Genomic DNA, 25,391 nt, shown 5'->3' with positions numbered 1-25,391 from the left:
GCCCTTTTTATTTTTGATTTTGAAACATAATCTAAGTTGTCTAGGCTGACCTTGAACTTGTGTTCTTCTTGCCTCAGCCTGGGTAGTTAGATTTTAAGTGCCCATTGGTCCATTGGTAGTATATGAGGGTTTTTTAAATATTTACTTTTTAGTTATAGGTGGACACAATATCTTTATTTATTTGTGATGTTGGGGATTGAACCCAAGGCCTTATGCATGTGAGGTAAGCACTGTACCAACTGAGCTGTATCCTCAGTCTCTTTATTTTTATGTGGTGCTGAGGATCAAATCCATTGCCTCACACATGCAAGGCAAACGATTTTCCTCTGAGCCACATTCCCAGCCCCATGTTTTTTTTTTTTTTAAACCTGTGGTGCTGGGGATCCAACCTAAGAGCCTCGCACATTCTAGGCCAGTAACTACCACTGAGCTACCCTCCCAGCCCCATCTGTTTTACTTTCAGTGCCCCAGCATTGTGTTTTAATATTTAAAATTAAAAAAAAAAAAAAACAAAAACCAAAAACTGAGCTGGGGTTGTGGCTCAGTGGTAGAGCGCTTGCCTAACATGTGTGAGGCACTGGGTTTGATTCTCAGAACTGCATATAAATAAGTGAATAAAATAAAGATTCATCAACATCTAAAAAAATATTTTTTGAGTGTCATGGAGGCAGAGTAAGGATTTCCAATAGAAATCTAACTATGTATGAAGTGTATGGATACATTAAAAAAAATAAAAAGAAAAAGAAATAGGAGCTGGGGTTGTGGCTCCGTGGTAGAGTGCTTGCCAGCATGTTTGAGGCATTGGATTCGATCCTCAGCGCCACATAAATATTAGTAAGTAAAACAAAGGTATTTTGTCCATTACAACTAAAAATAAATAAATAAAATAACAACAACCACCAAAAACCCAGCGGTTACTTAATTCATTGGTGAAAAAAGGTACATGTCTTTTACCAAGTTCAGGTGTTTTCTGGAATCTGGTTGTTGGGTTTCCTTGTGTCTCTTACATATTTTGCTGTTGGGCTTCTTCTTGGGATTGTGGAGATCTGATGTTTGTTGAAACTCTGGACTTGTTCTGCCCAGAACAGAGCCTGTTGTTGAGCAGAGGGCCCGGCCTGTGACCCAGGGACTGAGACCACATGCGTGGGCCATGGTGTGTGGTGTGCAGGCTGGGCGAAGGCTGGGAAGGCCATGCACAGCTGTTGTTTGCTCATGTGACTTCTCAAGTCAGCCTCTGTTTCCAGTCCTAGCCCCAGCTGGATGCCCATCCTCATCCCTGACCCATAGTCAGGGACCTGTCTGGGGCACCTGCGGAGCCCCTTCCTGCAACACCAGATGTGACTGTAGTGGCTGTATAGATACCTTGTAACACATCTGTATCTCTCGGGTCCCTACCCTTCTGTTGTGGACTTAACTTGGGTCCTAGATTCGCTGTCTCAGCCAAACCCTGTCTGAATGCTGTGGTCGTATGGGTGACCTGTCCCTCTGCTGCCCTGCTCAGAGCCCACCAGACTCACCCTGGGGAGGGGTCCAGGGCCTGGGTTTTTCCAGCTGCATCTCCCAGGAGTGCTGTTTTCAACACCAACCTAATGCCCAGTGGGTCCCCCTGAGTCTTGAGCTGTACCTTCCACAAGCCATACCCCTGCTCTTGTGTGGGGATGTTCCTTTGATGGTATGACTCCATCTGCTCTCTGCTCTCCTGTGCCCCGGACAGCCTTGGTCTAGAAGTGGGTTCTGTGTGCTCCTGGAATTTCCTTTCTCCAGCAGAGATGGCTGAGAGAGGGCTGCCTTCTGAATGTTGGCTGACTGACTGAATGAGCTGATTGCTGGGGGTGGAGATCCATGGAGCCAGGGAGACCCCACACTCGTGACTTTGGGGGTGTCTGCGGTAGTACCTGCCTTATTTGGGGATTGAAGCAATGAGCAAAAGCCTTCTTATTGCAGATGGCCAGCTGGGTGGTGGACAAGCCTCTGTTCAGAGGGTTTAGGGCTGTGGACCCCCCCCACCCCAGCCCAGGCCCAGAGGCAGCTGAGCATTTGCCCCCCCCCCCCAGCCCTGGCCCAGAGGCAGCTGAGCATTTGGGTCCTGTGATGCAGTGTGGTACCTCTGTTGGCTCATGGTCTTCAGAGCCCATCTCGGAGTCCAGGGCACCAGCCTGTAACCGGGAGGCCTGTGCCCGTGGGGTCATGAGCATGTGTATTCAAGAGAAGAGTATGAGAGAGAGGAAGGGTGTGGCCAGGGTTTGAGATGGCACTCTGGGGATTTGCCTGTCCCTTTTGGTGCTGATGGCTGGAAAGTAGGTGGCTGGATTCTTTCTGTCCCTAAAAAGTCCTGTAAGCAGGGGTGTTCTCCCTCCAGTTAGCCTGGCCACGGGTGCTGAGAGGTCTTGCAGGGAGGCTGGGCCCAGGGCACCCATATACCCAGGTGGGCCTGGGCTGTCCCCCAGCCTGTTATCAGTTGGCTTCCGGGCACCTCGGCCCTGGCCACTCTGCCTCTTTACTTTTGGGAAGGAGCTACCTTGGCACTTACCCCTTGCAGCTCTGTGGCCTTGGATAAGAGGCTGAACCTCTGGGGCCCCTCAGGTCATCTCTGTTCCTGGGCGCCAAGTGTGTGCTGAAGGGTACCCAGTAGGCGCTTCATAAGTAGCCTTCCTTTGCTCAGACACATGCTGGGGTCTTGGGTCATCTGATGGTGCATGCAAGCCTGAGCTCCTCCTGGAGGACACGGGGCCTCACAGGGTCTGAGCTTCCTTCCAGGGCTCTCGAACCCTGAGATGGACTAAGAACGGCTATTGCCTAATTCTCAGCCCAGTGCGGCCTGTTCCCGCCATGCCCGAGAGGCCCAGCAAATAAGAACCTTTGCTGCTGTTTAACAGGCCACTTTCACGTGCCAGCCACCCCATGAGGACCTTGTTGTCACCTACTGCCTTGCCAAGGAGGAATTATGTCCTATGCACAGATGGGCGGGCAGAGGCCTGCGGGGATGAGTGGGACCTGCCTCTCCACCTCTGCGTTTGCTGTCATCTCCTTGGTGGAGGCAGGGTGGCCAGGCCTGGGTGTGAGGGCCCTGAGACTGTGCCACCCTGCTGTCACACTGTGCAGAGCTGGGGTTGCAGCAGTTCTGAGTGGTGCTGGAGACCAGTTGGTGAGACGCTCAGATGGTGTCCAGGTGGGGGTTGCCCAGGGAGCTGGTCTCCCTCTGAGCCCTGGGCATGTAATGACCAAGGTATGGAGCACGTGACATGGGAACATGTATTGACTGCCAGTGGTGGCCTTTGCCAAGGGACACCCCGCCCATCAGCCCTGGGGTGGGACTGGGCTGCCAGACAGGCCTGCAGCAAGCAGTTGCTGTGACACGACTACCAAGGGCCCTTGTCACCCGTGCCCACCCTGGGCTGGCTCCATGTGTGGTGGACAAGACCCCCTGAGACCCTCATCCCAGCTGATGTTAGTCGTGGGACCTGGGCAGGTTTTATTGTCTCCCTGTTCCTCAGTTTCCTCATTTGGAAGGTAGGGGAGAGGATTGGGACCTGCCTTCTGGGCTGGTGACACTGGAACGTGCCTGGAGTTCCCAGGAGGCAGCTCGTAAATGCCCTCTGGTGGGCATCGTGCAGGGGAGGGAGGGGGCTGCTCGACCAGAGCGGAGCAGGAGATAGTGAATGGCAGCGCTGGCTGCTGGAGGGAGACGGCGGGGGAGCCGGAAGGAGGAGCGGTTCAGGGGAGGCTTCCTGGAGGAGGTGGTGTTTGTAACCGAGGTTGAGTTGTCCAGGGAAAAGGTGCTCCAGGTGGAGGGAGCCGCAGAGATGTTGTGGGCACCTGGGCCAGGGCAGGGGCTTGTTTCTTTGAGGGGTGACGGAGGGGAGCGGTTTAGAGGCCACGGGGAGCCATAGACTGATGAGGTTGGAGCTGGAGGCCAGTTGAGCTCAGCTTGTTTCTTTGGGAGACCAAACGGTTTGAAGGGATGGCCTGAGGCTCTGTCCTAGGGGCCCTGAGGTTGGGGGGTGCTCCAAGGCAGGGCTGGCAGACAGGTTTCTGGTGGCAGGTGGCACTTGGGATGGGAAACCCCTGAGACCATGGGCCGTTAAGCTGGGCAGTGGAGAAGGCCAGGGAGGGCAGAGGCCCCAAGGCAGAGCCCAGGCTACACTCCAGGTGCCTGCCCTTCTGGGGACGCCAGGAATACTGTGCCCACAGCCTGTCCCAGACTCCAGAGACCAGCGGACATGAGGGCAGCCTCCTCAAGTGGCCGAGCCCCTGCCACATGCCCTGATTTCTTGGCTCAGCTGTGGACGCTGGGACGATTCTTCCCGGGCCTGTCGCTGCCTGTCTGGGCCACGGCTGCCCCATGGAGTCTACAGGCAAAGACCCTCTGGTCCTGCCATTCTTCCATTTGGTCATCCTGCTTGAGGGGGTTAGGTGGGCTCAGAACCTGCTTTGGTGTAGGAACTACGTGCCCTGCAGGCAAGGGTGCCCAGGCTGGGCCTCACCCCAGCTGCCCATGGCGCTGCCCTTCCACTTCCACAGTCCCTTTCTGCTTCCTGCCTGTCTGAGTGAAATCTGCTTAGCGCCTCTGCTGACTGTGGCCTGTGCAGAAGTGATTCAGTGAGAGGCCAGGGATGCGCCTTGCCCTGGACATGCCTCCTGGGGCTTCTCACAGGGTGGGCAGGGAGGCAGGCAGGTTGGGGACAGACGGGCTCCCTGGCCTGCCCTACCCATCCCCATCTATGGGACACCCACTTGCTGTTTAAAAATGCAGTGGCACAGTGCAATCTGAGCGACTGGGGTGGGGTAGGGGTGGGGCAAGGTTTAAAGCAAGAGGATTACAAGTTCAAGGCAACTTAGTGAGATCCTGTCTCAAAATAAAAAAGGGCTGGGATGAAGCTCAGTAGTAAAATGCCCCTGGGTTCAAAAAACAGAAAGCACAGTGGTTCCCTGCTGGGCCCCACCTCCAGAGCTGGGCAGCCTCTGAGGCTCGTGCCAGGGGAGCCCACCAGCCCTGCCCCAGCTGCCTCTGATGATGGGTCCCCTCCCCACCTGAGGCAGCCTGGCTCCCCAGAAAGCTTGACCCTCAAGCCTCTGGCTCTGTGCTGTCCTCTCTCCGGGCTCCTCCTCTGCTCTGGGACTGGTGGTCCCCTCCTTCCTGGAATGAAGAGGAGAGGTTTGACATCCCTGTCATCTGAGGGCTCTGCTCTTTGGGGTACAGAAAGAGGGAGGTGAGGGGGGATGCCTGTTGGTGGTGTCCCAGGTGGGTCTATTGCCCACGAGAGTCCTGAGCGCAGCTGCTGTAGACCCTGGTGACAGTGCCTCGGTGGAGTCCCCCTTTCCGCCACAACCCTGAGGCCTTTGCCTGAGGGGCTGGGCCCCCAGATCAGCTGCCGATGCTCCCGGCTGGGTCCTCGGGACCAGGGCTGATGGGTGTCCAGGTTGAACGTGGTTTCTGGTTACGTGTTGGATTTTACGATGTTTCATTATGGTCTCCGTGGCTGTTGGTTTAATTCTGGTCACAGTTCTCTGTGTCCAGGACAGGCTTTCTCGGGGTGGAAGGGGATGGAGGGGAAGTTGCCAGGCACAGAGGACCCCGAGCCGGGTTGGAGGGAACCCCGTGAGTCGTAAGGAATGGCATTATGGGGAGAAGGAGCCACACAGATGGTCCTGGGGCGTCATTGGGGGATCTGAGGGGACAGGAAGGGCAAGACAGGTGGGAAGAGAGGCCCGTGGGGCAGGGCAGAGCCTGAGTGCTTGGTGCTGGGGGGTCTCACTGCTGCCTGGACCTCCCCAGGGCACGGCCGGGCCGATGATGACTGTGCGGATGACCGAGCTCGGCACCGAGAAGAGCGGCTGCTGGGGGGACGGCTGGACCGGGACCAGGAGAAGCTGCTTCGGTGAGGACTTGAGGGGACTGGGCCTGGGAGTGAAGGCGACTGGGTGACCCAGGTGGGCTTGGTCCCTTGACTACGGGACACTGTGGTGGTCCTCAGAACTGGAGCTGGCATGGTGCAGGACCCATGTTGGGCCTCCTTCCGAGCCTGAGCAAGGCTAGCCTCGCATGCTCCCCTTCTCTGCTTCATGTCACTGGGCTGCCTGGACTGTCCCCAATGTGTGTTCCCCCTTCCAGAGAAAGTAAGGAGCTGGCTGACTTGGCCCGCCTACACCCCACCAGCTGTGCTCCCAACGGCCTGAACCCCAACCTCATGGTCACTGGGGGCCCAGCGCTGGCTGGCTCTGGGCGCTGGTCCGCTGATCCTGCTGCCCACCTGGCCACACACCCCTGGCTGCCCCGCTCGGGCAGCACGTCCATGTGGCTCACCGGACACCCCTATGGTGAGTGAGGGGCAGGGGTACTTCTTTCCTTGCCTGGGGGAGGGCAGGTGGTGGGCGGGTGGCGGTTGGATACAGGGCAGGTGCTCTGCGCAGGCCCCTGCCTTCCCTTGGTGGGGGCCTGGACCAGGCTTCCTCCCCTCCCTCAAGGGGGTGTAAAGGCTGTTTCCTGAGGGGTTCATCTACCTGCCCGCTGGGGAAGGTGCCCGGGGGGTGGCTCTGTGGGCCTGTTTGCATTAGGCTGCTCTTCTGTCCCTTGGCTCCCTCTTCGAGATCTCAAGAGACTTGGAGACTAGGGACCTGGCCAGGGTAGGGGCTGGACTGTTCCCTGGGGGTGGGGTGGGCAAGGGCAGCCTTCGGATGAATTAGTCGTGGCCTCCTGGCACTTACGTGGGCCTGGGTCTCTCCTTCTAGGCTTGGGCCCCCCTTCTCTGCACCAGGGCATGGCTCCTGCCTTCCCACCCAGCCTCGGGGGTTCTCTGCCGTCCGCCTACCAGTTTGTCAGGGACCCCCAGTCAGGCCAGCTGGTGGTCATCCCTAGTGATCACCTGCCTCACTTTGGTAAGTGACCCTTGTATGGTGGGAGGGGCTTTGGCTAGCCTTGCCCAACTGTCCCTTATGCCAAGGGCTGTGGCTGGGTGGCCCTGCACAACAGGGCGGGGAGCAGACAGGCCCAGAGACAACGCGGCAGCCTCAGTGGTGTTCATATTACAAAGCCTTGAGGTTTTTGTTTTAATGGCTGCAGACCCAGAGACCCCACAAGTAGATCCCCCATCTCAGCACCCCATACCTTTGGGGATCCAGTTTGCAGGCAGAGTCCCCATGGTGGCCCTGGTATAATTCTGCTGGTTTGAGGCCCTCATCCTACCTGCAAGTGTGGACAGGGCCTCTGTCCCTGGGTCTGTAGTGTGGCTTTCTTGCTCCCAGAAGTGACCAGGGGCCACAGCTCTGCTCATCATGGCCACTGCGTCCCCCTCTGGGAAACAGGGCAGGGCATCCCGGGTGCCATGGGGAGTCAGGCCGCAGATGCAGCCCTCCATGGTCTGTTTCCTGCAGCGGAGCTGATGGAGCGGGCCGCGGTGCCGCCCCTCTGGCCCGCCCTGTACCCACCGGGACGAAGCCCCCTGCACCACGCCCAGCAGCTGCAGCTCTTCTCCCAGCAGCACTTCCTGCGGCAGCAGGAGCTCCTGTACCTGCAGCAGCAGGCGGCCCAGGCCCTGGAGCTGCAGAGGAGCGCCCAGCTGGTGGTGAGTCCAGGGCCGCCTGGGGGGGAGAAGGACGGACCAGAGACCTCAGTGAGGACTTCCTGCAAGAGGTGGCCTCTGAACAGGGAGGGGGCAGCAGCCCTGGCGTGGCCCCCCCAGGGAGAGTGAATAGTAGGCCCAGAAGTGGACAGAGCCTGGCGGAGTGCACAGGAAGCAGTGGGGAAGCCACTGGGTGGTCACTGCCTGCCTGGTGGCTCTGGGCTCCTGTTTGGGGGTCAGAGCAGACTGCTGCTGGAGTTCCTGGTCCCATAAGATAGAGTGCAGGAGGCGTCCCCATGTAAGGCTGGACTCCCTGAGGTCCACAGTCCTCTGTCTCCCTGAGGCGTTCTGGAGTGTCTGTTTTCTGCTTGGCGTTGTCCCCTCCTGACTCAGAGAGTGGCGGCTCTGAAGAAGGAAGCTGGGTGGTCCCCGGCCTGGGTTTCAATCTTAGCTCTGCTGGGCCTGGCTGAGTGTCCTTCAGTGAGTGGCTTCATCTCCCTGTTTTCCGGAACCTGAGGCGCTGGGAGTTGCTGTCACTGGGTTGTGGGTGTGCTTTGGTGATTGTGGGAGTGGCCAGGCGGGGTGCTGTGTGCTGCTGGGCCCCGAGAGCACTGGCCGGTGTTGGACCTGCTTCGTCCCTCCCATTTGTCATGGAATGGAGGAACAGACTCCTTCTGCCCTTTTGGGTGTTTTTGGGACCCAAAGGTGATAATGCAGTGACGTGCCCAGCAGGTAGCGGGCGCTCTGTCTCGGCGCTCAGCACTCAGGTTCCGGGCACAGAGCTGCCCCCTCATCCTCAGGAGCCTCAGGCCCTCACCCAGCTCTCCCTGGCCAATTGCGAGGGTCCCAGCAGGGCCAGAGTCTGGGTGGAGGTGCCTACCAGCCCTCATGGGAAGGGACTTCAGGCCCACAGGGCCCCTCAGCCAGTGGCTGCCCACCTGCACCCGCCCAGCTGCCTGTCTTTGGAGTTCCATGTGGAACCCTGCATTGTTACCCAGGTGCCCAGCAGAACGTCCACCTCAGGCCCGGGAAAGGGTGGGTGGTCTGGCTGAGGTTCTCTCGAGGCCGGGGACTTCGGGCTGGCAGGTACTGGGTAATGGCTCCTGTGTGCTGACCCTGCTTGCGGCCCCCTCCCCAGCAGGAGCGGCTGAAGGCCCAGGAGCATCGGGCCGAGATGGAGGAGAAGGCGAGCAAGAGGGGCCTGGAGGCTTCGGGCAAGGCCAGCCTGGCTACTGCTGGCCCTGGGCTGCTGCCGCGGAAGCCCCCTGGCCTGTCCGCTGGCCCCGCGGGCACCTATGGAAAGGCCATGAGCCCACCACCATCTCCCCGTGCCTCTCCTGTGGCTGCTCTGAAGGCCAAGGTCATCCAGAAGCTAGAGGACGTGTCCAAGCCACCCACCTACGCCTACCCTGCCACGCCTAGCTCCCACCCCAGCAGCCCACCGCCCGCCTCCCCACCGCCCACCCCCGCCCTAACCCGCAAGGAGGAGGCCCCTGAGAATGTGGTGGAGAAGAAGGACCTGGAGCTGGAGAAGGAAGCCCCCAGCCCTTTCCAGGCCTTGTTCTCAGGTAGGGGTGTGGCCTGCCTCCTGCCTTCACTCTGGCTGCTGTAGCACCTGCCCTCCTCTGTTCCTTTGTTTGCTCATTCACTCATTCTGTTTCTGTTGAGCACCTACTGTGTACCAGACCCACTGCTGAGACTCTGGGATGAATTCCTGTGCACACAGACAGACCCTGCCTCTCTAGGCTCCCCTCAGAGAGGGCCTGGGAAACGGCATCCTATTAGGATCCACTCCAGGAAGTTTTCTGAGCATTAAGCAAACCAAGACCTGTGGGCCTCTTCGCACACATCGGTGCTGAGTTGTTGCACTGGTAGTTCAGAGGCACCTGTTTTGAGCAGCAGTCCCCACTGTGCTGGGTGCACTCACACACTCTTCCTGTGTCCACCAGAACCTATAGCGTGTGGCTTTAGCGGCTGAGACCTGTGTCCCCTGCCTGGGGGCCATTTACAGCATGAGCTTGAGCTTAGAAGGACTTGGTGTGTAATTCAGAGTCTGGAGTCAGTGCTGTGTGGGCCTGGGCAGGTGTCTGCCCTCTCTGGTGTAGTTTGGTCTGATGCTGGTGTTAATGCTGAGCATGTGCCTGGCCCTGGGAGTGCACTGATGCTCTTTCCCCTTTGTCGGGTTCCTGGGTGCACTGGGTCTGCTGTGGAGAATCACCACATGTGGCTCCTGTTCTGAGGGAGCATGCACGTGGCGGTGGGGACAGAACGAGGTCACTGTTGTGCTCCGAACCACTACATCGTTGGTGTGGACCTCAGGGTCTGCTGGGCTGGAGCCCCTGATGCCGCTCAGAGTTTGGGGCCTTCCACAGCCTTGTTCAGCATTTGTTTCTGGTGCAGCTTCCCCCGGGGTGTGGAGGGGAGAGAGGGAGGGCTGCGGTTTCTGCCTTGGAGACAGCAAGATCCTTGGGGACAAGGTGGTGACGGGTTTTTCTCTGTGAGGCCCAGACATGTGGAAGGGCCCTGGGATTTCTCGGGATCACCTGGAAACGCTCCCAGGCCTGCAGCTGGCCCAGCAGGCCTGCCTGTCCTGCGTAGCGAGTGGGTGTTGGTGAGGACACCAGGGCTGTCAGAGCCCCAGTGGCCTCCATGCTGACTCCTGTGTCCTTGGCAGATATCCCACCCAGGTACCCGTTCCAGGCCCTGCCACCACACTATGGCAGGCCCTACCCGTTCCTGCTGCAGCCTACAGCAGCCGCTGATGCGGACGGCCTGGCCCCCGACGTGCCGCTCCCCGCTGACGGGCCTGAGCGCCTGGCGCTCTCCCCTGAGGACAAACCCATCCGCCTGTCCCCCTCCAAGATCCCAGAGCCCTTACGGGAAACCCCTGAGGAAGAAACACTGGCCAATCGGGAGGTGAAGGCAGAAGTGGAGGATGTGGATGAGGGTCCCGCAGAGCTGCCCGCCCTGGAGTCACCACTGGCCCTGCCTGTCCCAGAAACCATGGTGGCTGCAAGCCCCGCAGGTGGCTGCGGAGGTGGTCTGCTGGAGGCCCAGGCGCTGAGTGCAGCTGGACCGGGCTGCCCCGAGGGCTCTGAGCACCCAGACTTTGCAGACAGCGCTGAAGCGCAGGTGGAGTTGCCGGGCAGGACAGAATCTGGTGTGGTCACCCTGGAGCTTGGGGGGCGGTTGACGCCCGAGCCGCTGGTGGAGGCTAAGGAGGAGCCAGTGGAGGTGCCCCTGGAGGTGCCCATGGAGGTTCCTGTGGTGGAGGCAGAGCCGGAGGAAGGCCTGGCCCAGCCGGCCCTGAGCGAGCCCCAGCCCAGCCTGGAACTGCCGGACTGTGACCTGCCCACCAGGGAAGGACAGTGCCCGAGTCTAGAGGACCAGGAGGCTGCACCTGTGCCTGGCAGCACCTGCTACCTTGAAGAGGCAAGCTCCGAGCAGTTCCTGGCTGGCCTGGAGGACCCGCTGGCTGGCATGAATGCCCTGGTGGCCGCAGCGGAGCTGCCCCAGGCCAGACCTCTGCCCGCCCTGGCTTCTGGAGTTCAGGCCTTGGAGAAACTGGAGGTGACCCAGAGCCTGGCCCTGGAGCAGAGCTTCCTGCAGGGCATCACCCTGCTGAGCGAGATCGCGGAGCTGGAGAGGAGGAGCCAGGAGGCTGCAGGTGAGCTTGCTTGGCAGGGAGGTCTGGGGCTCTTTGAAAAAATGTTTTTACTGGGGAATGAAATCCATCAAATTATACTGTTTTATTGTGTATATGTATGAATATATTTTCACAAATCCCCCCTCCCCCAAAAAAGTTTTCATTTTTTTTAGTAAGATGTTTTAACACCCCCAGAACATGGCTTATTTATTTTCTTTTAAGAATTGTGGTAAGATACACGTGACAAAATGTGTCCTCTCCAGCGTTGTCAAGTGTCCAGTTGAGTGGTGTTACATACGCTGGCTGTTGTGTGCAGCCAGTCTTTGGGTAGGTTTCCTGGTGGTAGAATTTTTCCTCATTCCATCAGTGGTGTGTTTTGTATTAGCAGGATTCTTTGGGTTGCAAGGGACAATTCTCATTTAAATTGGTTTAGGCCAGGTGTTGTGGCCTACGCCTATAATCTCAGTGACCATGACCAAGGAGGCTGAGGCAGGTGGATCACAAGTTTGAGGCCAGGCTCAGCAATTTAAGGGCCTCACTAAGCTGGTGTATGTAGTTATTCTAAAGTTCATCATAGTTTTTCTCTCACTAAAATAGTTCAATTCCCTTCACCTCTGTCGCAAAATAATAAATTAGAAAAGGACTGGGGATGTGGCTCAGTGGTTGAGTTCCTCTGGGTTCAATTCCTGGTACCAAAAAAAAAAAAAAAAAAAGGTGTGATACTGTAATCATAGGCTGAGGCAGGAGGATTGTGAGTTCAAGGCCAGCCTCAGCTACTTAGACCCTGTCTTTTTTTTTTTTTTTTTTTAGAGAGAGAGAGAGAGAGAATTTTTTAATATTTATTTTTCAGTTTTCAGCGGATACAACATCTTTGTTTATATGTGGTGCTGAGGATCGAACCCAGGCCGCACGCATGCCAGGCGAGCGCGCTACCGCTTGAGCCACATCCCCAGCCCAAGACCCTGTCTTAAAATTTAAAAAGACATGGGGATATGGCTTTGTGATAGAGTGTTTACCTATGTTTTCCTAGCATGTGCAAGGTCCTGGGTTCATTCCCTAGCATCACACACACACATTTAAAAAAAACAGGGTGGGCAGGAGAGAACTTATTGGTTTATGGAATCAAAGTTGAGCAGCACTTGGTAATTTCAGGTATTGCTGGGTCCAGGTGTTCAAATCAAATTGTAGCAGTTTCTCTTTTCCTGTGTTCCTACTTCCCCATCTCTCTCCTCCTTCCTCCCTCCCTCTCCTTGTTCCACTTTCTTCTCTGTTGGCCTCATTCAGGGCAGGCTCACTGCCCTCTTGGGGGCTCCAACAGTTCCTCCCAGCTCAGCTCAGCTCAGCTCAGCTCAGCTGCCTTTCAAAAGAGGCCACTCCTTTCCTGGCAGCTCTGGGGGAAATGCTGAGACTCTCATCTGTTGCCTGGGGTTCATGCTCTCTGCAGCAGCAGCAGATCCTGTGGCTGGGGAGATGGGTCACACTGGCCATGCTTGGCCTCTGACCGGAGATGTCACCTCTAGGGTGTCAGGAAGGGGTGGTCCTCAGAAGAGCACACAGTGCCTTCAGCAGGAGGGGCAGTGAATTCTGGGCTGGGCATGAGGCTGAAGTGCAGAACAGGAAGCCAAGTGCTCCAAGTGTGTGTGGCTGGGGCTCTGGTGGCCGTGGCCTTGCTTGCCCAGGCGTAGGCTGGGATCTAGCAGGGAGGCCCCCTGCCATCCTTGGAGAGAGATCAAAGACCTTGCCAGGGTTCTGTGTATTTTCCCTAGAACTTTTCCTGCACACCTGTACACGTTTTGCTTCTAAAATTAAATAGGACTCTGAAACCTGCCTTCTTCATTTAATATATTCTTCATGAAACGTTTTACAAAGCTGTGGTTTTTAGAAACTTTTTTTTTTTTTTTTTTTAATGGGCTGCCTGCCCAGTTTTCTGTCTAGTGAAGGCCCTGACTTTTGACCCAGTCCCTGCACGGTAGCACCTGGTGACCTCACCCTTCACTGTCAGGTATTTTCATTTGCCTCCTTTTCTTCTTTCCAGTTACAGATAACGTGATGATTATCCTTGTAGGAGAGTTTCTGTCCCTATCTTGGATTTTCTGTGAGCTGTCTGCCCAGAGGTAGAATCCTTGGGTCATGATGGCCATTTTTTTTTTGCACATGGAGCCGGGGATGGAGCCCAGGGCCTTATGCATGCTAGAAAAGCGTTTTGCCAACTGAGCTACACCCTCAGGCCAGGACAGGGCACATGTTCAAGACTTTTTGATTCTCCTGGTCCCTAGGAAGCTCAGACAAGTGGCACCTCTCTCTGGGAGCGGTGTCCCTTTCACATGGGCACCTGGCATGTGCACCAGCTGTGTGGGGCTGTTTGAAAGTGCAGCACTGTTTTCCCTTCACTAAAATAGTTAAGTGGAAATTTTTTTTTTCTGGGGAAAAAATGAAAATTCCTTTATCCCAGTCACTGGGGGTGGGCTTTCTTTCAGTAGCACCTGAGGAAGGGCCAGAGGGTCAGGAAGTGGGGAGTTGTCAAGGAGGGGCCACACCTGGGGCCCCTGGTTTGGGGCCTACTGGCCACTTTTGTCCTCTTGCCTTGTGCACCTGGCCTGGTCCCATTGGGGTCTCAGTGCAGATCTGGCTCCTGGGTCATCTCTGTGGTCCTAGAGCCATCCACGGGTACGTTGGTTTTCTGGGGCTGCCGTCAAGATCTACCAGAGATTGGAGACTTCAGCAAGAGAGATTTCTTGTCTCAAAGTTTTGGAGGCCAGAAATTCTGAGATCAGGTTGTGGGCACAGGGTAGGAATGGTTCCTGCTGAGAACTTGCCAGAGAACTGTTGGCTTTTCTCCTGGACTTAGTCTTCTCCCTGTGTGTCCCTGTCTTCACACACTTTCTTCTTATAAAGACAAAGGCCATATTGGATTAGGCTGCACCCTAATGACCTCATCTTCTTATTTTGTGGTACTGGGGTTGGAACCCAGGGATGCTCTCCTTCTGAGCTACATCCTCAGTCCTTTTTATTTTTGAGACAGAGTCTTGCTGAGTTGCCCAGGTTGGCCTCAGACTTGAGATCCTCCTGCCTCAGCCTCCCAGGTCTGAGGGATTACACATGTGTGCCACTGCACCTAGCTAATGACCTTACTTTAACTTGATCACCTCTTTAAAGACCTTGTCTCAGTACTGTGGTACTTAGGGTTAGGGTCCAACATATGGAATTGGGGAGCATGCAACAAAATTGCAAACAAAAGAAGTGGGGGAAAAAAGTAGAAAGGAGAAAGAAAAGTACACTGAGGAACACAACTGAACCCATGATGCCTGGCCTAGAGGCCACTTGGGTGTCCCTCGAATGTCAGTTGAGAGCCTAAGCAGGGCTGGCTTGTTGGAGGGAGGAGGAGGTGACAAAGTTGTAAAATAGCAGCTGCCCCTTCTTTCCCAACAACCTGGAGGGGGGTCGGCAGGGCAGAGGTGTCATGTCAGGTGCTCCCCCCCCCGCCCCCCCCCGCTTCAGTGTGTACCCCTGGAGCTGGTGGAATTTGCACCTGGAGGCCTCAATTCCCTGAGTGTATATAAGAGCAAAACCAGTGATTCTTAACTAGGGGCCATTTTGCTCCCCAGAGGATATTGGGGGAGCGATGCTGACATCTAGTGGGAGAAGGCAAGGGACATTACTGAATATCCTGCAGTGACAGCCCAGCAGCAGAGACCTGTCCCACCAACCCCCAAGGTGCACAGGGCCAAGGGTTTTGAAAAGGCCTGATCTCAACCCTGTGCTCCTTAACTTAGTCTGTGGAGCTCTGAACGGTCATGGAGATGGAGAAGGTGTTTTTTCCACAAGCACACGTGGAACATTCACAAAAATCTGATCATGTTTGAGATCAAAGGAAAATGTCAACTTAAAAATTAAAGTCGGGGCTGGGGATGTGGCTCAAGCGGTAGCGTGCTCGCCTGGCATGCGTTTGGCCCGGGTTCGATCCTCAGCACCACATACAAACAAAGATGTTGTGTCCACCGAAAAACTAAAGAATAAATATTAAAAAGTTCTCTCTCCCTCTCTCCCTCTCTCTCTCTCTCTCTCTCTCTCTCTCTCTCTCTCTCTCTTTCTTTAAAAAAAAAAGAAATTAAAAATTAAAAAAAAAATAAAAATTAAAGTCATTTTAACTTGCTAGATACTAGAACAAGCTCTCCTTTCCTGATGTGGAGGTGCTGGGTAAGAGTGGCCTCTGTCCAGGGTGTTGAAGTATTTTTTAGGGAAAACTGCCATCCATTCATGTGAATGACCCCAGTCACATGGATCACGCTGGCTGGAGTTTCCTAATGTATAAGGTCCAAGCTGTGGGCCTCTCTGTCTACTACAAAGAGAATTGGAGACACCTAAATGCCACCAGTAGTGATTATTCAGATTAATGAAAACTCGTGAATGCAAGAGAGTCACCCTGCTGTGGTTAGGTTTGTCTATTAAATTGCTGATATTTTAGGGTTTTTTGCCTTCCAAAATGATGGTGTTTGTAAGGGTCAAGGTAAGAATGAGGTATGGGGCTGGGGATGTGGCTCAGTGGTAAAGCACTTGCCTAGCATGTTTGAGGCCCTGAGTTCAATCCTAGCACTGAAAAAAAAAAAAAAAAAAAAAAAAAGAAAGAAAGAAAAAAAAAAAAGAGCTAGGCCTGTTTGTTATGTTCTAATGTAAAAAGATGTTGAGCAGAAAAAAAGCAGAGTGTGACATGTCGTGTGTATTGATGGGTTCTATTTTTATCTTTACATAGGAGTGATGTATGTTAGGCTTATTTGAATATGCACAAATATTTCTGTAGAAACTGTATCAACAGTGGCCTTCCCCAGAGAGGGACCTCTGTGTCGGGGAGAAGGGGCTTTTGTTCACTCCTAGAAAGAACCTCTGTGGGCCTCTGGCCTCTCTCCTGAAGTTCTTCTTTGCTCCCCTACACAATATAGGGACAGGAGGGTCCTGTGTGTTATTCCCACCTGTTCTTCATACTGTGTCCTGCAACTCAGTAAGGCCCTACTCCAGGTGCCTTGTGGCTTTGTGGCCTGGGACCTGTGCTCACTCTGTTTGGGATCAGGGAGGGAGTTGGTGGCAATGCCCATGAGCTGTCCTTGCCTCAGGAGCACTGGACAGGGTGGGTGCAGCATACTTACTGGTGGCCCCGGCCCCTCCCTCTGTGCGGGCTCACCTACCTCCCTGTCTGCAGGGACAGAGGCAGGCCTGGCAGTGCGGCCCTCCCTGGAGAGCCTGCTGGCGGCCAGCAGCCACATGCTGAAGGAGGTACTGGACAGCCCCTTGGTGGACCCGCTCAAGAACCTGCGGCTTCCACGGGAGCTGAACCCCAACAAGAAGTATAGCTGGATGCAGAAGAAGGAGGAGCGGGTGAGCTGTGCGGGCCTTCCTTCCTGCCTCGTGGCCTGTGGGGCGGAGGCCGGGGTGGGAGTCCCACCACCAAGGTGCTGTCCTGCTGGGCCATGGCTGGCTTGGAGCCAGCAGCCAGCCTCCTCCATGGCCTCTCCATGTGGCCCTGGGCAGGGCTTTCCCTCCTGGCTTTCATTATCCATCTGCTATCACATCAGGCACGTCACATGGTGGCAGCTTGATGAACTGAGAATAGAACCGCCTGGGAGCCAGGCCTGGTGCTGCCCTCTCTACCCTGTGCTCTCCGGTAACATGCTCGGCCACATCCACTGTGCCCTGGTGACGGCAGGCTCTGTGCCCCACTCCATCATGTGCCTTGGTGGGCAGCACTCCGTAGACTCAGCACTATAGTCCCAGCATAGAGACAGGGCTGAGGCCACAGCGAGGGGCAGTGATGGGATTCAAGCCTAGGGTCCCTGCAGCCCCCAAGGGCCTGGCTCTTATTGTCCCTATCTCTGAGACCGGACACTGACAAGTGGGCGCCCGCGGGGCATCCTCATTCCTCGGCCCTCCTCCCCTTGCCCCTCCAGATGTACGCCATGAAGTCTTCCTTGGAGGATATGGATGCCCTGGAGCTGGACTTCCGGATGCGGCTGGCCGAGGTCCAGCGGCAGTACAAAGAGAAGCAGCGGGAGCTGGTGAAGCTCCAGCGACGCCGGGACTCCGGGTGAGTGTGACCCCAGTCCCTGTGTGGCGGGGCTCACCCTGCCAGCTGGTCAGGCAGCAGCAGGCGGGTGCCCGTCCCCTACCTCGCCAGTGCTAGTGTTGGTAGGTCGGCTCCGGCAGCTGTCAGGTGTGCGTGGACCCAAGTGACGCGCGTGCAGCCTGTGCCCTTCTCTGTGCCCCGCCCACCCCAGGTTCACAGCCAAGCCTGTGATTCTTTTTAAGGGACAGGCACGAGGATCCCCATAGAAGCTTGGCACGCAGAGGCCCTGGCAGGCCGCGGAAACGGACCCACGCCCCGAGCACCCTGTCGCCCCCCCGCAAGAGAGGGAAGAGCCACAACAGTAGCGGAAAGTAAGGCTGGCCCCTCGGGGGTCGGGGACTGGCTCTGAGCTCAGAGGGGAGGAGCAGGGCCCCCATGGTGCCTGCATCTGGGCGCTGGGGACCTTCAGTCCCTGGGGCTCTGGCTCCCTGGAATGGCGGCTCCCAGGAAGCGCAGTGCGCTACCCAGGCCAGGAGGGCAAGCAAGGCCAGGAGCACCGAGCTGGGAGGAGCATCCTGGAGAGAGGTCTTCTGTGGCGCGACCCAAGTGCTTGTCCTGTCTTCCTGCTCTGCCCGCTTCCTCCGTGGATAGGGACTAATTCCTGCTCCTCCCCATCCTCCTCCTCCCCGTGGAGGGACTGCTGTGCCACCAGCCCTGCTGGACTGGCTCTACTTGAGCTGTTGCTGGGTCCTCTCCATGCCGGATATCTCCCCATTCTCCTGGCCAGACCTGATGGCTCGTCCTACCCGAGGCCAGGGCTGCCTACTGTGAGAGGGCCGCTGCCTCTGTGTGCTCTGGGGATGAGATCTTCCTGGGTGGCAGCAGAGCAGCTTCATGTGGCACCTCTGGAGGCTGAGCTGAATGCTGGCTGGTTGAACTGAAGCTCTCTCTCCAGGGCCAGGCTTTGGGGAGACAAACCAAATGAGGCCCACTAAGGAAAGGACTTGGGAGTGTGCTGCAGCCTGGTCCAGGTGGGCTGGGTGGGTGCTGGGCACCCTAGCTTGTGGAAGCTTCAAAGTGCAAAGAAAAGGCAGTGGGGTGTCTACAGGTCTTCTCGGTAGAAAACAGCCCCATGGCCCCCACATCTCACATTTGACCTCCTTGGATATTCCTGCTGAAGAAAAGGTGGAGAGGAAGAAACACCCTGCAAGCAGCCATCGGAGGGTAGGGAAGAGGCTTCTGGAGAAGAGAACAAGTGGCTGGGGCCACCAGCACCACAAACCTAGCAGTCAGGAATATGGGCCCTGCGGGGGCAGGGGCTGAACTCTCTGCTTTGAGTCCCATCTCCACCCTTTACTGTGACCTTGGGCCAGGTGTTAGCTTTCCCAAGCCTCAGTTTCCTCATCTAAAAGCGAACAGTACGGCTAGGCATAGTGGCACACTCCCATGATTCCAGTGACTAAGAAGGCTGATCCAGGAGGACTGCAAGTTCCAGGTTGTCCTTGGCAACTTAGTGAGACCCTGTTTTGAAATAAAAAGGACTGGGGATGTAGCTCAGCAGAAGATTGCCTCTGGGTTCAATCCTCAGTGCTGGGTGTGTGGGGTGGGGGAGAGGAGTAAAAAATGGAATGATGTGTTGCTTTGTGGCTAAAATAAAAGGCACAAACAACGCAAGAGACAAAGGTCAGCTTCTCCTCTATCACTTGGGAAGCTTCAGCCTAAAGCAGCAAGACAAGCCTTTGTCACTGTCCCAGCTGCCTGTGCCCATGAGGAAACCAGAATTCAGCAAGTGCTTCCTCCTTCACATGAGTCTTGATTTAATTCCCTCCACCCCCCATCCTGGTGGATTCCCTTGTTCTTGGTGCGTTTTGGTAAAGAGGTATTTTACCATTTAAAGATGCGTGCACATGTGTGTATGTGTGTGTGTGTGTATGTGTGTGTGTATGGGTCAAAGCACGTAAGAGAAAGGCCAGCAGAGGATACTGACTTGAAGTATTTTTTTCTTCTTTTTCATTAGAATCTCATTCCGCCTTATTCACAAATGTCCCAGCATTCTAGCACTATAGTTTTAAAAGGTCTGTCTCTCCAGACTGGTCACTCTGGTATTCATCACGGTCTGTGCTTCAGCATCCAGAGCCCAACCCTTCAGGGCCACAAGGGTGGTCACCAGCCCTCCAATGTGGCCTGGCCAGGGTGCTGACCAAGGGTGTTTTTTGGTTTTAGGCTGAGCAGCAAGTCCCTGCTGACATCAGATGACTATGAGCTGGGAGCAGGGATCAGGAAGAGGCACAAGGGTCCTGAGGAGGAACATGAGGCCCTCATCGGAATGGGGAAAACCAGGGGGAGGAACCAGAGCTGGGATGAGCAGGAAGCTTCATCTGACTTCATGAGTCAGGTCAGTAGTCCAGTCTTCCAAGGGTGCTGTGACCCTGGGATCAAGACCCTAGAGGTTATGCCCAAGTGAATGCATGCTCCCCTTGCAAGTCTATTGGCCCCTCCTTCTCTGTATAGAAACTGAAGGAATGATTGCCTTGGTGTATGGTGTATTCACAGAGAAATAAAGCCCAGAGGTCAAGGACTTACAAAGTAACACAGCTTTAGAGGTGGATCCAGAACTAAAAGATACATCCATTTGAGTGCACCATGACCCTTTGTTGAAGCCAAACAGGGAGACTGCAAGTTCTTAACCAAATAATACAATTACTCTGTTGTTTAACAGTATAATTGTTTAATGAGCAGCTTCACCAGTTCCATGGTTCTAAGAAATAAGGGCTTGATGCCATTGTAATTTCCTCTGTGAACTCTCCAGGGATAACGGGGTGAGAGCCAACTCCTTGATTTTTCTTGTTTCTGCAGAGCATGGAAATCATCCACTTAAGGCCCTCATCTCTAAATGCTAATGTACTTTGTCATCCCTCCCCATAAAGCCCTGTGCAAAGGGGATGTTTTGGTTGATTTGGCCATCAGAAGGGAATACTCTCATAGGGAGACTGGGTCCAGGAAGAGAAAGATTGTCATTTTGTACATCAGAATTCTTTTCACTCTGAAATTGTGGCGAGGGATGCTTTTGTTGTTTAAATGACACTGTCCCAACTTCTTTCCTCCTTATGAAATGCAACCTGATTAAAGAAAATAGAGATAACATGTTGAAATTCATGGCATTAATGGCTTTGAAAACCGCACATTTCACTTCCACAAATGAGTACAGTTGACGATAGATGTGCAAGCAGGAATTTGAATCTGTGAAATCTCTAATCATTCTTTCTGCTTCAGGCATCCAAGGCACACTCCAGGCATTTTCTTGGCAGCTTTGGCCCATTTAGTTGGACAGGCTGGTTTAGATTGTGCAGCAGTCTCTGTCAGTTGTTGTAGGTGGTTGAGATAAGCAGATCAGCCATGCTTTGATCTAGCTTTTCAATCTTGGTTCCCTTCCTCCTTTCTTAATCCGGCTACCTTCTCCAGGCCATTGGAAGCTCTCCTTGCTTAAAAGTGCTTCCCTAAGAGGTACCAGAGTGTGCCATGGAAAGCCAGAGGGGAAAGACCTGTGCCAATGACAATTGTGACCACAGTAACAGCTATTTGATAAGTGTTTATTTTGGGCCATTCTGATAAGTGCCTTCTGTGCTTTAAACTCGGTGCATCTTAAGAACAACCTGGGGATTTCTGGACATAAATATCCCCATTTTACAGAGTGTAAGGATTGAGGCAGAGAGGAGTTAAGTAACTTGCTGGAAGTCAGGCATAAGGCAGGACTGGAGCCCAAGCTCTTGAGTTGTACATAGAAGACGACTCTCCTGTTTTGCCAAATGTCTTAACTTGTGACCCAACTTCTCTCTCCAGCTAAAGATCAAGAAGAAGAAGATGGCCAGTGACCAGGAGCAGTTGGCAAGCAAACTAGACAAGGCCCTGTCCCTCACAAAGCAGGACAAGTTGAAGTCACCCTTCAAATTTTCGGACGCCTCTGGGGGGAAATCCAAAATTAGCGGGGGCTGCGGCAGGTTCTTAACTCCTTATGATAGCCTGCTGGGCAAGGACAGGAAGGCACTAGCCAAAGGCCTAGGCCTGTCTCTGAAATCCTCCAAAGAAGGTAAACACAAAAGGGCCGCCAAAGCCAAGAAGATGGAGGTGGGGTTCAAGGCCAGAGGCCAGTCCAAGTCGGCCCATTCCCCGTTCGCCTCGGAAGTGAGCAGCTACTCCTACAGTAAGTAGCGGCCGTCGCACCGCTTCTCGGCCACTGTTTCTTTTCTTTCCTTCACTTTTTTCCTCTTGTTTTCCCGTGAGGAGCTCCAAGGCCTCTTTTTGACTTTGCGCCTTGTCAAAGTCCGCAGCGGGTGCGCCTAGAGCGGAAACGCCTGTGATTGGCTGGTGTAGTGCTGGGTAGGCACCGGTAGTTGGTGGGCGTCAATGATTGGCTGGTAGAGGCGGAAGGCCGCCTGCCCTCTTTCCTCTTGCGGTCCGGAAGGACTTTTTGTGTTATCAAGTTTGCGCCGGTCAGCCTAGAGAGGCCGGAGTACGACTGCTTTTATGAATGCTAGAGATGACGGGTTCTCCTGTCCGCAGGAAGCTCGCGGTCCTCTTCGGAGAATCAGGCTAGGTGTTAGTGGAAACGGAGGTTGTGGAGCGCGCCTCCGAGCGCTTCACGGGCGTGTTTTCGATGTATCTGTGACAGCCCTGCCATCGGTTTTGTTGCTGAGGATGCGGAGACCAGGGAAGAGTATGCGCCTGGGTGTGGAGAATCGAGCCGGGGTTAAACCCGGTTCTCTCCGACCCGCCTGCCCGCTGGAGCTTCTTGCCGCAACGGACGTTACCATTTCTGCCCTGTCCACTGCGTGTGTGGCTCTCCAGCCCTTGACGTGGAGCAGCCAGTGGGGCTGAGGGACGGAGTTTTGTTCCATTTGCGTACAGACTGCTGCCCTGGAGCTGTTGTGGTTTTCCTGAGTGAGTTGGCTTTCCGTGGTCTGCAGCCTGCTGCGTGGCAGGTAAAAGGTGCTCACTCGGTACTCACGGGCCGAGTGCCTCATGCTGCAAGCCTAGGGTGGTCAGGTGCTCAGGACGTGGCTGCTGCAGGAAGATTTCTTGAATACGGAGTCCCTAGGTCCTGGCGAGAATGGGCCTGGGTTGACCCCTATTAGGTTCTGTGTGTCCTGTGCTTTTTATGGGGTCCGCCCTGGGCTTTTGATGGGGTCCGTCCTGGTGTGTGTGTGTGTGTGTGTGTGTGTGTGTGTTTGTTTGAATGCCACGTACAAAAAAATGGACATGTTTAATGCCAAACTGTGTTTTGTAAGAAAATAAGAGCGTTTATGGACTTACTGCCACCCATCCCAGGGCTTTTGGGGAGCCTTAGGTGAGCCCACGTGGTAAAAAGGGGAGAGTCTTCAGACTCTCATGGATAAAAGACAGGCAGACTGTTTGGTGAGAACATGAGTGAGAGTGCCATAGCTTTGGTGCTTCTCAGTCTGGATGGGTGTGATCAGACAGCACTGCCCAGGTCCCTGACTGTGTGGGTGTGAGGACAGACAGACAGTGACAGACTGAAGGGGAAGGGAAGGGCTTTCCTTTGCGCCTTGCACCTTGTTCATTTCTGAATAATGAAAAGGGGAGGGAGGGAGTTGCTCCTCCTTGACTGGTTGATAGAAGAATTCCCACACGCCTTCACTTACAGGGGGACAGGGGTTGGATAGAGGTGGGGGGCACAGATCATCTCAGTTCCCAAGGTTTTTGGGGCCCTTTGAGCTGATGAGTCCATTGCAGCAGGAGCGTGTGTGTTCTTGCAAGTATGAGGATGTGTTTTAGTTGTCTGTCTAATTCTGTTATGCCTTGTCCCACAACTCTACTGCCTGGGGGAAGAATGCAGCTAACATTGGAACAGGGAAATCAGTGGGCCTGTCTTCACCTAGAGAGTGACTGCAAGAGACACCTGGTTGTAGAGAGAGCTCTTCTCTTTACTTGGTTTGTTTTTCTACAGTTTTAGGACAGTGGAAGTATAGGGCCACAGAGGTGGAGGTGTGTTCCAGCAGGGATACCAGCAGGGTGGTCCCTTCACTTTTCCAGTTTGGATTGTAGGACATGGGTGGCATGCCTGGGAAGGCAGATTTTGTCACCTTCTGGCATCTCTGAGTTGGGATGTGTTTTCAGAAGGGAGAGATTGGTACACAAGCGGGAGAACTATGGCAAAGGCTAATGATTTGGTAGGACAGCCCTGCTCTCCAGATTTGCCAGACAGTCCTGAAGTTGGGGTCTTGGTTGGAGTGGAAAGGGGAGATGTTGATAGAAGCAGCCAGGCGGCACCCCATCTTGGACTTGATGGCAGGTTTTGCCAGAATGACAGTTGCATGTGTTAATGTTCCTCTTGTTTGGTGTGGGCTTTACTAGATCAACAGATTACAGTCTTTGGCCATGGAGCTGTTTCTTCCTGCTCTTGCTTAACAACCCAGTGTGTAAAATGGAACAAAATGGTGTATATTTGGGTTGAAGTTGGAAGGGACCAGAGCTATGCTCCTCCTCCAAGCTGGTTGGTCCTCTCCCAGGAGGGTTGGCAAGTCCTGGCCCTGTAACATGTAGTAGGGCCACAGGCTTTAGGAAGCCATTGGTGGTGTGCTGGTGAAAAGGGGTGAGAGACCTCCAGTGAACTCATCCATCAATTTCCCTGGTGTGAACTCTCCCTGGGGCCCATTTCAAGCTGTCTTTGCAGTGTTGCTGAGTGGGGAGTTGGGAAGAGATGAGTTCCATTGGCTCGCTTGAGACCTTCCTCAGGGGCTGTGGCCCACCCCTACAAGGAGCCTGTGGGCTGTGCGCAGTGCACAGGTGGAAGGGAACCACATGGCAGTGGCCCCAAGGCCTGGGGAGAGTTCTCTGTTCCCGAGAGCAGGGCTCCTCCATCCTGCCAGTGCCTGGGAAGGCGGAGTGACTGGTGGGCGATTCCAGCAAGCCTAAAGAGGGCCCGGATCTGGCACCTGGGAAGTGCCCGAGTGTCTGAGGCTAGCACTCGGAGGGTGAGGCGCCGGCCAGGAGCAGAGCTTTCCCAGGGCCAGGAGGCATTTGGCTTTGTTCTGGCCCCCCAAAACAGTGAAAGCGACACCAGCCCACTCCTCGCTGTGCCCTGTGACTTATTTTTATTAAAAACTACTTTGACTGCAGATACGGACTCGGAGGAGGACGAAGACTTCTTGAGGGATGAGTGGTCTGCCCAAGGCCCCTCCAGCTCCAAACTGACCTCCTCCCTCCTGTGTGGCATGGTGGCCAAGAACAGCAAGCCCCCTGCGGGCCCCAAGCTGACCAAGCGGGGTCTTGCGGCCCCCCGGACTCTGAAACCCAAGGCGGCCGCCAGCAGGAAGCAGCCGTTTTGCTTGCTGCTTCGAGAGGCCGAGGCACGCTCCTCCTTCAGCGACTCTTCGGAGGACTCGTTTGACCAAGGTTACTAGCTCCAAACGCGAAATACCTTCCATGTTTTAGCGCGAGAGAGTGAGTGCGAGAGCGAGAGCGAGAGCGCGTGCGCACAGCAGATGGCGACGCTGCGGCCGTCCGCTCGGATGGCCACAGGAGGAGCCGTCTTGGTTCTTGGCAGCGTAGCCTGCCGTATCAGCCTATTTTTGTTTTTGTTTTTATTGGTACTGTATCATTGTGATAATATCATTGACTGGCTCTTTTCGAGCTCTTATACGGACTGGTTTTTAGTCTCTACTTTTCTCCGCCCTCCTCCCTCTGCGCCCTGTCCCCACCCGAGGCCCTGCACCTTTCCTGTCCTCCCAGACCGCAGGCCTGGGCTGGGCGCTCTTTTGGCGTGGGCCCCGCAGAGGCTTCCTGAGGAGCATTTTGTAAATGGACTTCTGTCGTGTGGGCGTGTGACTTGATGTTTGTACTGCGATTTTGGTAATACCAAGCTTTATTAAACATACCGAGTTCATTTTTAACTAAACCGTGTGCCTTGTCTCTCTTGCTGTGTCCTTACTAGACATCAGGTTGATGCTTCCCTTCATTTTGTTCCTCCTCCCCCTCCTCCCTCCTGCTCCTCCTCCCCACCCCAGAAGGAGTAGACGGGTGGCACCGTTCTTCTCTATTATTCAAATATCCCTGGTGGCTTTGGCATCCATCCCACTGTTCAGGTTGAGTCAGCCGCTCTCACCTCCAGCAT

General features: G+C 54.9%; 1 protein-coding gene across 9 annotated transcripts in view; it reads left to right on the top strand.

Moving 5' to 3' along the window:
• Positions 1-25,391, top strand: part of Tnrc18 (trinucleotide repeat containing 18) — a 91,253-nt gene that overhangs the window by 32,417 nt on the left and 33,445 nt on the right. For 5 of the 9 annotated variants that reach the window (XM_076840692.1, XM_076840697.1, XM_076840690.1 and 2 more), the window contains 12 exons: positions 5,777-5,879; positions 6,113-6,318; positions 6,730-6,876; positions 7,372-7,562; positions 8,698-9,127; positions 10,234-11,226; positions 16,400-16,575; positions 17,145-17,281; positions 17,503-17,631; positions 19,484-19,655; positions 21,101-21,461; positions 24,398-24,673. In XM_076840692.1, the coding sequence (XP_076696807.1) occupies positions 5,777-5,879; positions 6,113-6,318; positions 6,730-6,876; positions 7,372-7,562; positions 8,698-9,127; positions 10,234-11,226; positions 16,400-16,575; positions 17,145-17,281; positions 17,503-17,631; positions 19,484-19,655; positions 21,101-21,461; positions 24,398-24,673 (3,321 nt within the window). Of the gene's footprint in view, positions 1-5,776; positions 5,880-6,112; positions 6,319-6,729; positions 6,877-7,371; positions 7,563-8,697; positions 9,128-10,233; positions 11,227-16,399; positions 16,576-17,144; positions 17,282-17,502; positions 17,632-19,483; positions 19,656-21,100; positions 21,462-24,397; positions 24,682-25,391 lie in introns of those variants that run through there. The other 4 variants (XM_076840693.1, XM_076840699.1, XM_076840698.1 and 1 more) reach the window with 4 other exon arrangements.

Source organism: Callospermophilus lateralis, chromosome 19, assembly GCF_048772815.1.
Source record: "Callospermophilus lateralis isolate mCalLat2 chromosome 19, mCalLat2.hap1, whole genome shotgun sequence".
NCBI lineage: Eukaryota > Metazoa > Chordata > Mammalia > Rodentia > Sciuridae > Callospermophilus > Callospermophilus lateralis.
The sequence above is the reverse complement of the archived record's forward strand: the minus strand, read 5'-3'. Positions and strand labels throughout refer to the sequence as shown.